At 35.8% G+C, this 16,883-nt stretch overlaps 1 protein-coding gene across 1 annotated transcript; it reads right to left on the bottom strand.

Moving 5' to 3' along the window:
• Positions 1–7,474: 7,474 nt before the first annotated feature.
• Positions 7,475–16,273, bottom strand: LOC133520676 (arylsulfatase B-like). Its single transcript, XM_061855276.1, has 7 exons — positions 16,168–16,273; positions 14,669–14,828; positions 13,855–14,081; positions 12,282–12,387; positions 11,443–11,595; positions 9,437–10,105; positions 7,475–8,989 (listed from the first exon to the last, which is right to left on the bottom strand). The coding sequence occupies exons 1-7, from the start codon at positions 16,234–16,236 to the stop codon at positions 8,778–8,780; spliced, it is 1,596 nt and encodes a 531-aa protein (XP_061711260.1). The 5' UTR covers positions 16,237–16,273; the 3' UTR covers positions 7,475–8,777.
• Positions 16,274–16,883: the final 610 nt, after the last annotated feature.

Genomic DNA, 16,883 nt, shown 5'->3' with positions numbered 1-16,883 from the left:
GGAAGATGCGCAAGTACTTGAACTAAAGTCTCAAGTGTCTACGTTATCCATACAGCTAGTCAGCGCTCACGTCGAAATTGAACGTCTAAATAGTACCATCTGTGATATGAAGAAAGATCTTGAAGAAAAAAATAAAAAAATGACGTATACAGGAAGATATTAGGGGAGACAGGCACTCCAAGGAAATCATCAAAGAAAATAAATTCAGCGCAACTCACGACGGATACTCTGTTTAGCAGCATTAATCAAGAGGTTAAAAATGTTACAACCCCTGTTGCCAATACACCAAATGATATGTGCTCTACACCGAAATCTGCGGCGGCGGCGGCGCAAGATCTCTTACACATTTCAGATAAGAATTGCGAGAATAGCTCTATTTCCATAAATGAGAGTTCGAATGATATATTATCGGGATATGTACATAAGTCAATGCAAACTAGCATACGTGGAGAAGACTTGGTTCCGGCTATCAGTTTCTCTACTAAATCTTCAGGAAGCAGTGAAAAAACTTGTAGTGCTAAACGCACTCCAGTTGAAGAAACGGGTAGCCATCATAACTCACCAAAGAAAATTTATATTCTTGGTAGCAACCAAAGCAAAGGGCTGGCTGCCGCACTGACAAGGTCAAGACTTGGTACATTATTTGAAAATTACAAAATAACATCTACCATTAAGACCAATGCACGCTGTGAGGACATATTAAGTTCATCTGAAACGTTGTATACTTGTGACGGTGATGTAATTATATTAAACATAGGCGAACATGACTGTAATCCAATCACACTGCTTGCGGAGCTTAGTGTCTTTATAAGAATGCGCCCTAAAGCCTTTGTTATTGTTACCGGTGTAAAGAAAAGTGTGCATCTCAACGAAAATATACTCAACGATACTGTAAAAATGTTTTGTAATAGATTTGACAATTGTAAATTTCTAGATTTAGAGGACTTAGATTTCGGTAAAAGAAACTTTATGTACAATCTATGTTCAAAAATAAATTATATTCTCGATTCCCGGCACTACGGCAATAAATACCTTAGTTACAATAAATTAAATCCAAACACATGTAAAAATCCAAGACTTGTGACTAAGCCACATGACTTGAGCAATGTAGAACCGAAGGGCACTATCCCATATTACTTTAAAAAATGCCTACAAAAAATGAGTAACATACATCAAAAAACTTTTAAGCAAAAAACTATCACTGATTTTTTCCAAAGAATCGATGTGGTCAACGCACATAAAGCGGACGATAACTTTTTTCGTCGCTAAAAATAACCTTTTCAAAATATTCCACCAAAACATAGCAGGTTTAGTGAGCAAAAGCGATTTACTCGAAATTACAATTGATGAACTAGCCAAAAACCACAATCGTTTTGACGTTTTATGTTTTACGGAAACATTCATTAAAACAGGTATGGAAGGTAATTTACGTATGACTGGATATCGACTAGCAGCATCGTACTCTAGATCTCATCAAAAGAGAGGCGGTTCATGTATATTCTGTGCAAACCATATTCAAACTCAGAAATTGAGCTTTTTAGATGAAATTTCTGAAGACTATATTTTTGAGTGTTGTGGTATAGAGATAATGTCTATAAAATGTATCATTATTTGTGTTTACAGAACACCGTCAGCTGACGCAACTAATTTCCTGAAAAAACTAGAAAGCTTGATAAGCAAGCTAAAATATAAAACAAAATATAAGATAATAATCGCTGGAGACTTCAACATCGACATACTTAAAATCACAGTAAATTCAAATGAGCTTAGAAGAATTGCTTCAAATAATAATTTTTCATTACATATAAATAACCCCACGCGTAGAGAAGCATGCCTCGACCAAATAATATCAAATATCCCTGAATCTGAAAGTGAAATTCTCAAATTGGGTTTGTCCGACCACGAAACTGCACAAAGTTTAATGTTTCCAATAAGTAAAATAGATAAACCGCTTCTTTGGTATTACCATTTTAAGAGAGACTATAGTGCAGAAAACCTAAAAAAATTCTGCGACTGTATCGCTAGGTTATCCTGGTCTGAAGTGTATACTGAAAGTAACGTGTCGGTGGCATTCAAACACTTTCATGATACATTTACCTTTTTTTATAATTTATGTTTTCCCATCTTAAAAATAAAAAGCACGAATAAGCCTAAATCTTGTGAATGGTTTACAAGGGGAATCAAAAAATCTGTAAAAACAAAGAGACGTTTGCGTTTTAACTATTATCAAAAACCAAAAGGTCACGCTAGCTATCAAAACGCAAAACAGAAGTTTAATAACTATTCAAAAATTCTTAAACGTTGTATACACCAAGCTCAAAAATGTGCAAACGCAAAATATGTTTCTCGATCGAAAAACATATGTAGAGCGACTTGGGATATAATTAAAAACGCTACTAAAACTCAATCACGTGACGCGTACATTGGAAAATTAGTTATTAACAATAATATTATATCTAATCCCACTGATATCGCGAATGCTTTTAATGACTTTTACATAAATTTAACGAATTCAAACCTGGGTAACACGCCTACATCTGCCGACTTACTAGTAAAAGCAAATAACGCAAATATGTTTTTGGTCCCAACTAATAAATACGAAATTAGTAAAATAATTAATATGCTTAAACCTACAAACTCAGCTGGTTATGATGAAATCCAGACCAAGGTATTAAAGATATGTAAAGAGAAAATCGCTGAAGTACTTAGTTATCTAGTAAATATGTCTTTTATAAGTGGAGTTTTTCCTATAACCCTAAAGAGAGCTTTAATCAAGCCGCTATTTAAAAAAGGTAGCAAAGAAAGTGTAGAAAACTTTAGACCAATTGCACTTATTCCAGTTTTCTCAAAGATATTTGAGAAAGTGTTTCATGAACGCATCACCTCATTTTTAAACAAATTTAATTTAATCAAAGCTGAACAATTTGGTTTTCAGAAAGGGAAATCGACCTCTTTAGCAGCGTTCACTTTAACAAATGATATATTGAGTTACATGAACCAGAGTTTGCCAGTAACTGCGGTATTTTTTGACATGAGCCGGGCTTTTGATTTTGTCTGCCACGAAACCTTGCTAGCAAAATGTGAACTCTACGGCATACGAGGAGTCGTTCATGATTGGCTTAGAGATTATTTGCATGCCAGGACTCAGTTTGTGGAGGTATTACAAATTGATTCTAACAAAACAGTAACTGCTTATCAATCGTCTACTAAACTTAACAGTGTCGGAGTGCCTCAGGGGAGTATTTTAGGACCCTTACTGTTCCTATTGTACATTAACGATTTACCTAATGTAACGAGATTCAAATGTACTCTCTTCGCAGATGACCTGTCCATCGTCATCCCTTGTAGTGACCCTAGGACATATAACAATGACATTAATGACACAATCAAAAACATTGTAACCTGGTTAAACCAGAATAATTTGAATGTTAATTTACAAAAGACAACATTCATCCAGTTCGTAAATAGGAATGCTCTCAAACAACCTCTCACAGTTACTTTTTTAAATCAAATTGTAACGGAGTCCCATCAGACTAACTTTTTAGGTATATGCGTGGATGATACTTTATCCTGGAATGAACATATTAATAAAGTATGCAGTAAAGTAAATTCGTTTGCATATGCGTTATGGAGGTTGACAAAAATTAGCAGTAAAGAGACTGCAATACAGGCGTATCACGGCTATGTTTGCTCTGTACTTAGATATGGTATTCTTGTTTGGGGGAATTCAAGTTATGCAAATCAAGCACTGTTAGCACAAAAACAGTGCATTAGAGCTATTTGTAATGTAGACATAATGACCTCATGCAGACCTCTATTTAGAAATATGAAACTTCTGACTGTGCCAAGCATGTATCTATATGAAATTTGTTTGTTTGTTAGAATGCATCCTGAACTTTTTACTACGTTTAAGGACATTTGTCAGTTTAATACAAGATACCCTAATCGTCTCGTCATACCCGCAAAAAAGACAGTATTGTATGGAAAGAGCGCTTACTGTATGGCAATAAAAATTTATAACTGTCTCCAAGATGAACTGAAATCATTACCATTTAGTCTATTTAAGCGTAAACTTAAAAGTTGGTTAATACAACAGTGTTTTTATTCAATTGATGAATTTTTTGACTATTTCCGATATGATTAGACACTGATAATTGCAATTAGATTAAGTATGACATTTGTTTTTTTTTTTTTTGTATAATATTAGATTTATTAGCATAGTTAATAGATGTATGCGTGTTTGTGTTTTTGCATGCCAGTTGCTGGTAAAATATGCATGTGCTTCTTTACTAAGTCCATCTTGTATACCATATTTTATGCAAAATAAAGATATTTTGATTTTGATTTTGATTTTGATTTTAGACCTAACAGAATAAGCTGCGAACAAGGCGACGCGGAAATGTATTCGTTCCGAATAGTCGTTTTACGACGGGTCGTAAATGAGAGTTAAGGGCAACCAATGATTGTTGATAGGCGGTGAGGAATTTCACTTCGCCAAATGCCAGCCCTCATTTATTTAGATCGACTAGCTACAGGGAAACAAATCGAAAATAGACCGCTTTTTCTTTATAAAAAGTTATAGTTAGTTGTACATAAAATCAGGAATTCAGGGCACAAAGACGTAGCTATACATGCCAACGAGATATTAATAGTTATTTGTTTTTACAAGGGGGTAAGGTTGTTGTTTAAACGCTCGTAGTAATATTGCTACCCGAGCAAGCGAAATATTCCAAAATTGAACCACGAATGTAGTGAATGGTTCGATAAGTGGAATCTTGAGCAAACAAACTATGCCTCCGAGTGAAACTCTCCGAGGAAAATACTTACTATGAAATACCAAAAAAATATCATTCAAAATCATCATTTAAAAGTCAAGTCAAAGTCAATTCTACTAGCTAACATAAGTAAGCAACTCAAAACTTTCTGATTACTTTGCCCCACATGTGGATAACTACTTTCTCATTAGTTTTTGAACAATTAAGAGGGCCTTTACCAGTTGGTGTGATGAAAATGTATTTACAATAATTATAATTTTATCAGATCTTTTATTTTTATTTATTTATATATTATTAGAATACATAGGTATTTATTTTAAAATCTAGTATAAATGCAAATAAAGTATTTAATATTACCTAAGTTTGAATCCTAAGAAAGAAAGCCTGTGGCCATTATTTTGCAGTAATCTTTGTTGTAAACTGTTACACTAAAACACGTGGATACTACTAGATGACTAGAACGATGGAACAGTCTATATTGGAAATGTATCAGTCGAGATGAAATATTTGCAAGTATGCAGTTAATTCAAATGGACGATATTCCATAATAGGTAAAAGGAGTAACAATCAAACAGATACATTAGAAAACGAGCGCGCGCAAGTTGATTGGAAACCTATCACCTTAGAACTTAGCTCTTTGATACTTTTATTAGAGTATACTACCATCGGCCGTCAAAATTCATGGCGACATTACAATGAATTCATTTATAATTTCTCCATGCAGTTTCGCAGCTCTCTGTACTTGATTAGGTATCTACAGGATGCAGGCTTGAACTGCGTGTTCCGAGCTAGGACTTGAAGCACTAATTATACCGTACATGCGTAGGAGGGGTAGTTAAAACTTCCCGGGCGTCCGCGTGAACTCACTATATCGCTGTTGAGTATCTGTGAATAAGCCAACTTGAATACCGTAATAAGATATTGTATAGCTTGAACTAAGGATTGCTGGATATTTCCTCTGTACCAGCGTCGCCCTGATGGGTATGGGAGACATTATTATCTAATAGAGGCCCGTTTCTCGAACGGTATTAGTCTAATAAAATAATGAAAATTTATACAAAGATGAAGTGTACTGTATAATTAATTCTACACGCCTAGACTCCTTAACTCAAAAAATCTTTTTAATTTAAGATTAGTAGTTAAGTTAGAAAAATGCATGTTTTTTTGATATGAAATAAACAGATTTAATTTTTTTTTTTTTAATATTAGCATGTTGTCATGGTAACCCATACGTCTTGACAGTTCGTGAACTAATAACATTTTGTCTAATACCGTTCGAGAAATGGGCCCCAGTTGAAAGTTAAATGGACATTATTCCTACAAATCCTACGCCATGCGTAGTCACGCACTTTGCACATAGAGTCAGTCCAAGCTTACCCTTCACATGGCATTTGGAATGACAAAGTGTGGCAATATCATCATTAATGTCAAATTTCTATAAAAATATGACATTTTTAATGACACGCCCTCACTTTCACGTTCAAGTTAGCTTAAACGAACTCTAGACAATCACTACACCTTATAAAACAAAGTACCCCGCCACGTCTCTCTCTGGATGGATTTTCATGCGATTTTCTGCTATCAGTAGAGTGATTCTTGAGGAAGGTTTAGGTGTATAATTTATTAAGATTTTGTGTAACCCGTGCGAAGCCGGGGCGAGTCGCTAGTAAATTAAATGTCAGTAGGTAGGTACTTGACAGTGCCTCAATACTCGTAAATGCCACTTCAATTCTAATTCACACAAACAAACTAACTAAACAACACGAAGAAGAAACTAACTAATTCACACAAATAAACAACACGAAGTGACAAACTTGCTGTAATTTAAATATTGTAATCAAGCTGTTCAATACTAGGAGGCTACTTAAATTTCTTATGAGGATAACGTATTTATTTAATAAAGTAAATAGTTCTGATCAAACGTATATAATTAAGCTATATTTATTGTGGACGCAAGGCTTTCGAAAAACCTTCAAAGTTTAAATACCAGTGTTTCACTTCTCAACGTACTATAGAATTTATAAAATAGGAAGTTCTCTGTCTAATTTGTAATTTAATTTCAAATTAGATCTGAATTTAAATAGTACAGGTAGACAGCTGTTTGTAATGTATTTCAGTCAGCAAGTTAATTAAGAACTAAATTTAACTTCACTCATAAGGTTTGCTGAGAACCTACACAAAGTTTACATCCCTACGTATGAAATGAAATAGAGAAAACCCTGATGCGGCTACTTAATTAAGTACCTCTACAAATGTACGTCGGTTTTATTAACAAGGGCTTTATATTTCTTGTACCTTCACGTTATTCAGATATGTACTAGAAATAACATGGTTAGTAATATTAATTTCAAGTTATCAATTAAGAGCTCTGCCATACTCAAACTGTAAGGATAGGTGTGTTTGGGTAAGTTGTCGTTGATGGTAACAATGCGTGCAAATAATTTGTACCATGTTCAGGAACATTCCATAAAATTGTCTACCGTTGTACAAACGAGAACTTTCTGAAAATTTGCAGGTACAAGATTTTCCTTTTCTGTGACTAATGGTCAAAAATATGTACAGAAAAATAATCGCCTGCATTAAACGACGAAAAAAAGTCTCTACACAGGAAATAAATGCGTCCGTACGGGACAGCCCGTGGAATGCTCTTTCAGCAAGTAAAAATTAAAAAATACTGCTTGTACAATAAAACCACTGCATAGCTGGCATATTTATAATTTATTTAATTTACATTGAAAACCCATAAGTATACAAAACTTTGTGTTTGCTGGGTCTTGATTAGGGTTCCGTAACCAAAATGGCAAAAATGGAACACTAATAGTTTCGACATGTCCGTTTGTCCATCCGTCTGCCCGTACGGATCCTGAGACTCCACTATACGTCCGTCCGCCCGTCCGTCTGTCTGTCACCAGGCTGTATCTCACGAACTGTGATAGTTAGCCAGTTGAAATTTCTACAGATTATGTATTTCTGTTGCCGCTATAACAACAAATTTAATACTAAAAACAGAATAAAATAAATATTTCTTTCCAATCTCGAGGATCACGTCCAGCCCTTCCTGTGCGAGTCCGACTCGCACTTGGCCGATTTTTTTATTATCTAAGCAGTAGTCTGCATTTGATCGTTGCTGTATAATGTACCAAAAGATATTTATTTAGAACTGATAAGCTCGAACTCGTCATTGTGGAAATCAATTTTACCTCAAACTTGAGTAATTAGGACAGTTTATGGGGTATTATAAAAAAAAACTTAACTAACGCATTAATCATTGTTAGCTTAAATATTTACAGCATACCTAATGTACATAAAGTAATCTGCAGAGTTCTTTCTAATCCAATAAACGTAATATGTATGTATAGCCGCCGGAGCTGAGCGGGTCCGCGCGGCCTGCTACGGAATTCCGGAAGCTACCCGGATGTGATGAACATCCGGACGCTTTGATGTTAACAGTACAGGCAAACAAAACAACAACCTTTTCAAATTTTAGTGTAGTTTTATTTTACTGTTGGACAGTACCCGATTGTTTGCTGTCGCGCGCCCGGATAAAAAGAACCAACTGTATGTGACTAATTCTTAAACACAATGTCTACTTAAAATATATATATGCTTAATGAGACGAAATTTATGGAAAATAGGTTAATAGTGTATAAGCTAGTATTCTTTTTTGCATAGAGCCCTCTGAAATTCCGCAATAGACTTGAGGACAATATTAAACCTTTTGGAAAGTAACCTATCAATGATAGCCTTCACGAAGGTCACGAACATAAATTTGAAACTGCCGCGGAATCAATGAAATCTTATAGATACAAGCATATAAACTCTAGTGGTGACCATTATACTCGTACCTGCAAGTAAGAACAAACGCGACAAAGAAACTCAAACAAACCGTTTCTGTTTAAAATCTAATTCGATGAGTCAAATGAGTCACTTGTGTCGTAATTATTAGGTTACTACTGATCCTCATACGAATAGTTACATCACCTCCAATAATTGTGACGTAATTTATATAATATGATCTGCCCAAGTGGACCAGGCATAGTTAAACTGGCTCGGGTGAGACCTAGGGTCTCGCACCAAGGGCACAATCCTAGGTATTGTTCTATTCTTCTCGGTTTCCAATTTCTGGAGAAGTTGCCGCACGATATCTGGATATAGTTTTGAAATTTCCTTAGTTTCGCAAGGATCTTCGTGGATATTGTAGAGACAGACAGTTCCTAGAAGAGAAAGAAAATATGAATATGGTAATTTTAGTTCAATACCAAATACACACCCCTATAATGGAACAGGCACCACCAATACACAAATCCTGTAAAACAAGTATTTACCATCAGTTTTTAATAGCTGGCAACATTTTACCATAAGCATGAGCCAAAGAGCTACTTGTTAGTTTGAAAATTAATGGCGCCATATGTACATCCCATGACTGGAGCAAAAAAACATAGTTTTAATTGATTAATAATATTGAAACCATTTGTTTGTTTGTTCATTAGTAGCTTTCATTAAATACATAGAAAACATAAAGCATGAATTGGACATTTAACTTTTAAACCATAAAGCGGTAGAAATTTTACAGATGTCGGTGAAATATCAAAAATACTCCAATTTTCCCTTAAATGTCCCATGATTGGTGCCGTTAGCATAAATAATAAATATATACCTACCATTTTCAGGGTAACATAATGACACATCTCGTTCATCGCTTCTTTTTAAGCAATCGACTTTATACCTTTTATTTATTTCATGATCTGGCATGTTCAGTTCCAGACCATTATTCTTAAGAACCGAATACACAGGGCTCTTCTTCATAGCATCAACATATGAGGGAGGGGTTCCAATAATTCCCCTAAGATCGTGGCCTTGAAAATTGCTGTATTCTTTTATGACACTTCCTGTAATTAATTTGTACTCTCCCGATATAATCATATAGAAACCATGGTAGTCGTCTATTTCAACTATTTCGTTTCGCTTGGATGGCGAATTTGTAATTATGTTATCCCATTGATCAATCCCGTCTATTCCTAGCGGAGGGTCGGCACCCACCGCGTGGAGCAAAGTCGGGAGCCAGTCCGAAATATGCATATACCCATTCCAAGCCCGGCTCACGGGATTTAAGTTTGCCTTCCACAAAAGTCCGGTTACCCTCACGGCGCCCTCGAATGGAGACATTTTAATCCCCCTCAGGGGCCAATTAGATCCATAATTCAAAGAGGATCCCGACGTCATACCACCGTTGTCCGATGTGAACACTATGATAGTGTTGTTCAATATTCCCTTATCCGAAAGTGATTTTACTATATCGCCTACGCTATCATCCAGTTTTTTAACCATAGCTGGAACAAAACATTATCTATCAGTACATAAGCTACACTTTGATCTGGAATATGTATAAACAATGATCCAGTTTACGAGTAGGTACTAAGTAGATTACTTTTATTCGATTCGCATACATCTAGAACATTTAATTTTAATATAGGTAACATTACTGATTAGTTTAATGGGTGCAATCAATTCCTTAACGCTAAACACATTAGAGTTTATCTTCTTACCTTTTTAGCTTCATTTTTGATAAACTAAAAAAGTAAACCAAAATATGTATTTCAACAAAATCAGATATTAACCCTCCATTTCCTTATCTATCCAAATTAAGATATTAGTTATTTGTTTTACAAGGGGGCAAAGTTGCTGCTAAACCCCTCGTTCTAATATTGAATCCCGAGCAAACGGAAGATTCCAAAATTGAATCTTGAGGTTTATGAGGATTTCAAGGCACGAGGGTTTAACAAAATTTGCCACCGAGGGAAACACCCGAAAGCGAGGAAAATACTAACAGTAAAACATTACAAATCAAATCCTATGAACGCTATCTATGAAATATTTATCATTCAAAATTATTACTTAAAAGTCAATTTCACCAGCCAAAGTGAGAAAACAATTCAAAATTGGCATCTAATTACTTTGCCATTTTGGTGGATAAAATGCAGCTTTCTTGTCAGCTTTTGAAGTATCAAGAGCTTTATTAAGATGGTGTGAGAGTTACCAGCTGGTGTGGTGAAAAAATATTTTATATCTACAGTTTCAGTATGCACCATGTTGCACACCGTATTGTGCGAAATCACCAGGAACAACGTTGAAAACTGGTCCTATCATCTCTCTAACTAGGTACCGTCAACCGGGGTTAATAGGGATAATAAAAACTGGGAAGGACATTTACCAGATAATTTCTTAAATTCTACCCACACAAATTGTACCATGCTATTAAAAAATAATAATAGATTTGCATGTATAGCTCCTCTACACGAAAGCCTCATACTGGTCCACTAAAATGGACCAGCGTATAAAGAGGGTAGAGGCTCGCGGTCGGATGGCGATGGGATGGCCACGGTGTCGGTTTTTCATCCGCACATCGAAGGTAGTGGACCAGCGATGGTCCACATCTACACGTGGCCCATTCCCTAGTGTGTGCTCTCAACCATCGCATGGTGATCTCGCTGGTTCAGCACGGGCCATCGTGTAGAGGAGCCATAACCATCACATGGCCATCTCGCTGGTACAAGACAGGGCCACCGTATAGAGGAACCAATACAATTTGTGAGAGTATCTTCTACGAAATTGCCCTGTTTTCACCCCGCCATTTACAGCCCGGTTGACGGTATTGTCTTAAAGTCACCTGCTAGTATGCGCCGCTGCTGTGACTCGATATGACGCATGCGGCGCACCTCGTCCGGCGGCGCCTGGAGGATGACACCATCATTTCCACCATGGGGTGCGTTGTGCGCCACCATCAGGAACAGTGGCGATGACGGGTCGTGAGCTTCAATAACTGCAGCATACAATTGTTGTGGGGGTTACTCTCTGTAGGTATTATCCCAAATGGTGACGATGAATCTTGTGCAAACTAACTTTTCCCACGCATTACAACAGTGAGTAATTTGGGGATCAGTTTGAGCTCGGGCTTGATTATAAGCGACAATAACGAGTTTTCATTGAATTGTTGTTATTTATGCCAGAAGGGGATTATTTTAAAGGCTTCCTTTATTAGTGTAATGATAAATTTAGGAAACTAATACCTATAACTACTATATCCTACACCTACTAGTACTAGAATATTTAAGCAACAAAGAAATATTATCAAATTGGAAAACATCTCTTAACCCTTTGTTACGTAATGTAAGTCAAAAACAACATAACTTATGGCCTTTTTGCATTTTTCACCTAATCAGAATCATTATAACAACCGCGAAAGAGACTTTGACCGCCGTAATTTGAGTGCTTTGAAGGATTAATTAAGTAGTTCGCGTCGAAACTAAAACAAGTCCACGTGTAACAAGATATTCGTCCAATTTCTAACTCTTCTCTAAGCTCCGAAATCTGAAGGCCTACCGCAAATATCGGAGTTCATAAATTGCAGGTATGTTTCTCTGTCACTCTACGCCTTAATTGGATTAAAAGATAAACATGTCCGCAATTTGCGAACTGCGGTGTTCGTGGTAGGCCCTCTGAGCTTACTTGATGTAGCCTCCCGGCTGTACAGGTCGGTGACATAGCCCGTGGAGTCCCACGCGGGAGTCGCGTTCCTGTACAAGTCGTAACCGGACACGGTCCCAGAGCTCCACTGAAACATCAATCAACAAGACACTTACACGTTACGATTCTTCTTTATTATATACCTCGGGGTGGTTGTCGTTGAGATTCAACATGGCGAAGACGTCTCGAGAATATTTTTTTGTGTTTTGCTCATTAATGTTGTTTAAAGTGTAATACTGATAGCTTATTATGCAGTGAACTAACGTAGAAGGGTGTAGCTAATGAAAAACTAATCTTAAAACACGTTTAACCGTGTTTAATCAACACCCGGCAATCCATAGTGACTTTTAGTAAAGTCCAGCTATCCTCTTTACTAAACTACCGAACAACGTCATGCTCTACGAGCACACTTAAAAGTAACTACCGAAGAACGACTTGACATTGGCAAAATCATCATAGATTTGATGGAGGCCATATTTTAAAAGAAGAAGAAGAATACCTCGTGGTTCTGGGTGCGTGAATGTTTTACATTAGCCAGAACATAGGTAATAACTATAATATAGAAACTATTTTAACATTTTATTGTAAGCACATTTGGAGCTTAGGCTTACAACTTTTTCATAGTTTGGTAACTATTTTATAATTTTATAAATATATGAGATCATTCTCGCACCGAAAATCCCGGGGTATGTTTATTGTAATATATATATATATCCCATGTTACCAATATTTTTTGTACAGCGTGCAGGGTTCTCTGGTAGTCTACCAAGTTTTTCTGTTTTTTTTTAAAGTAGATAATCCGAATTATTACGTCCTCCTTTCACAGCTTTTTAAACAATCATTTTTTTTATTGTATTCAGATTGAGATATATCTGAGGTTTTTTAACATTGACTTTTTGGCAAAAAAATGCCTCCCATACAAAAACAACATTCAGTGCTTGGAGTAAAAAGTCTTCTAACTACTAGAAATAGAAAAGAGTATGAAAAAGTTTTTTTTGTAAGATTTCTAATATGCGTAAAACAGCTTGTAAAAATATAAATACAATAATGATATTGTACGAGGAAGCAAGTGAAAAGTGAAGATTATAAAAAATTAATGGTGCCTATGGAATATATTCAGCAGATTAATAATAATTAAAAACTGCTTGAAAATGTGTATTCGTTATACCACAAATATACCAGATCATGCATGACCAGTTTTTATCGTCGACAGCCTTTAGTTTCTATTTATCGTCAAAAATAACATAAATAACGTGATTTTTATCATTCCAGCCAGAATACACTGAATACAAAGACTGAAACTGAAAGACTGAATACACTGTTTTTTTGTACCTATATGATCTACATGCAGATCATACGTGTATTCTGTGCAAATAACTTCTTTGAATCTTTGAACAATAATAATTATTATTATTTTCCAAGACCTGTTTTCAGTTTTCATCACGTAGAAATTCACAAATAAACTACAAACACAATGTTAAACCAGTACCACAAGGGTTTAAGTACCAAGTTAAGAGCAATAGTGAAATAATAGTCACATAAATGGAATAGTTACCGACTCCTCTATCGTGTACTCATAGTAATCAATATATCCGCCCCGGTGCCCGAAGTGTGTGTCGAAGCCACGCGCTGTGGGTAGAACCGCCGACCGAGATAAACCCACATGCCATTTTCCCACCAAATGCGTCGAATAACCCAACTCCTTCAGATATTGTGGTAAAATCTTCTCGTGTAGCGGTAGAAATCTGTCCTCGCTCTGCACGAGAGGATAACCTTGCATGCCTGTAATGATAATGTACCTACAAATACGTTTGAAATTTGAAATTTGAACATTGTTTTAAGTAAACGCAATAACGCTGTTTCTTAATATTTAATACAGAAATGATTGACATTGAAGTGGAGGTAAGTATTTCGTCGTGGAGCCTGAATAATGTTTTTCATATCTAAATTATGAGCCCACGTCTTTCTCGATTTTAAGAAAATAAATTTATCTGGCAAGCCAACTTTTTCTGTATAAAAAAGCGAGAATTTCAATTTTTTTATGAGAGACCACCCCTACAGACCCTTTACACCTACAGTTTTCAGCCGCAAAAAATACGTTTTTTCTTAGGTGCAACAAAGCGATGGAACAAAAATAAAGGTTTGTTTACATCTGGGAAAACACAAAGGTGCGTTATATGATTTTTAGCACCTTATATTTTTAGTACCCAAACTTATACAGGGTGTTTATTTAGTCACCTCCAATAATTTGAGTGGTGAATATATAGGTCATACTGAGCAACTTTTACTATTGGACCAACCCCGTTTCATACATTTACCATGACATTTTCATCAACGGAGAGGGCAAATTTTGTTTGTTTATGACCCACCCAATGTATAGGCATGTTTTCCAGTAAGCAGCGCCGAGCGTGAGGGCGTGCACAGGCAGTGCGAGTAGAAGCGCTGCAGCGCCACGCCGGAGCGCGCCAGCAGGTCGATGTTCGGCGTGCGCACCTGCTCCGAGCCGTGGTAGCTCACGTCGTCCCAGCCCTGCACCGTGGTATAATATCTCTGTCACTCTAACTACGCCTTAACTATTTTATATCATATAACAGCCATGTTCATCCCTAGGATATTTAAAATACTCATGAGTAGGTCGTAAACATGAACGCAACGGTAATAAGCGGTCGCGTTCTCGTGTTAATTTAGCACGGGAGCGCCTATGTGTGGTGACTCCCAGTCTTATATGCTTCATCTTGTAACTAAGGTAATCTGTGCAATACAGCCACGTGGATCATACAAGTTTACGTGATCACTTTGTTGTATTATATTATTTATAATACTCCCCGAATCCCACGACAGCTGTTTGAATCCAATAAAATTGTGTTTTATATATAACTAATTACGCTAAATCTGCTAAGAAAAACGTAGAAAACATCCTACCTACAGGAAAAAACTGGCAAAAATGACGACTACACATCATGCGTTCCGAGGAGTGAGCGCGAGCGCAGTGAGGTGAGATCCCAGCATACAAACCACCTCTTAAAACTCCTATGTATGTATACTACGTACCTATTTATTATATTAGGTTCGTGGTGTAGGTGCTCTAGATAGTAGGTGCCAGCACAGAAAGGTACCATGACCATGAAGTACCGTCGTTGACCCATAACAGTAAACTGAAGATTCATAAACCTTATAGCAATATTTGGTCTTCGATTCTAGAGACTTTCTGTTAGTACCTACCAAATTTGTTGCTACATAAGCTATAGTAATTACACAAATATATTAGGATCTCTAATCGGTTGTAATATAGTTACGTTTTGATTACATAATTATCACTTTACCAGATTGTATTCGGTATAATTATGTTTATGTATACCTAATACATACGTAATATTGGGTTTAGATTAGTTAAATCAATCATGCACCATTATCAGTCAGACATAGGTATAAAATAATTGTGTAACTCACCCACTAAGTAAATATAATTTTCTCTTCGGGATCTATTCGTTGTAACATTAAACTTTATTAAATTTTAGAATTAAGAACATATATTTTCGATACTAAAAAAAAGAGCACGTCTCGACAAACAGATCCTTACATAAACTGTAAAAAATGCGAAGGTCACTTTTACAAAATTAATAAGTATTCCGAAAGCAACGACTTTATATAAATTCTAAATGTAAATACCTACTAAATTTAATATTAAATCGGGCTTGTTTAAGACCTTAAAGGTCGTGTCTTTGACAGAGGTGCCTAATAAAGATCTATAGTTACAAAAAGTTTCACAAATAAAAAAGTACTTATAATGTTATGAACTAATTTTTAATACAAAATAACTGGTTATTTTGTAATAAAAATTATGTGTGGCTGGCCACTATTTACTTACCAAATCATCTGCAAGTATATAAACTATATTCGGCTTCACATTACTTTGACCTCTGATCCCGAGAGCCATAAAAAATATTAAAATCACTGCACATCTCGTTTGCCAAAACTCTTAAACAAGCCCGATTTAATATTAAATTTAGTAGGTATTTAACCTACTAAATTTAATATTAAATCGGGCTTGTTTAAGACCTTAAAGGTCGTGTCTTTGACAGAGGTGCCTAATAAAGATCTATAGTTACAAAAAGTTTCACAAATAAAAAAGTACTTATAATGTTATGAACTAATTTTTAATACAAAATAACTGGTTATTTTGTAATAAAAATTATGTGTGGCTGGCCACTATTTACTTACCAAATCATCTGCAAGTATATAAACTATATTCGGCTTCACATTACTTTGACCTCTGATCCCGAGAGCCATAAAAAATATTAAAATCACTGCACATCTCGTTTGCCAAAACTCTGCCATTATTTTTAATATATATTATAAATAAATAATATATTTGTAGTACACATAAAATAAACCTGCTGCATTATCGCAGAGCACGAGACTGAGAGAAGCCGACCGAGAGGCCAATTCAAACGTACATTTAGACATCCAAAAGATGTCAATGTGTTATCATTCGCCTGAGCGTCACGCTTGCGCCAATACTAATAGGTATATTACTGAAATGCACGCACGAATGATAAATAAATCAAATCATTTGAATATCAA

Source organism: Cydia pomonella, chromosome 8, assembly GCF_033807575.1.
Source record: "Cydia pomonella isolate Wapato2018A chromosome 8, ilCydPomo1, whole genome shotgun sequence".
In the NCBI taxonomy this organism is placed as follows: Eukaryota; Metazoa; Arthropoda; class Insecta; order Lepidoptera; family Tortricidae; genus Cydia; species Cydia pomonella.
Note: the sequence above shows the minus strand (reverse complement) of the source record. Positions and strands in the feature narration are given on the sequence as shown.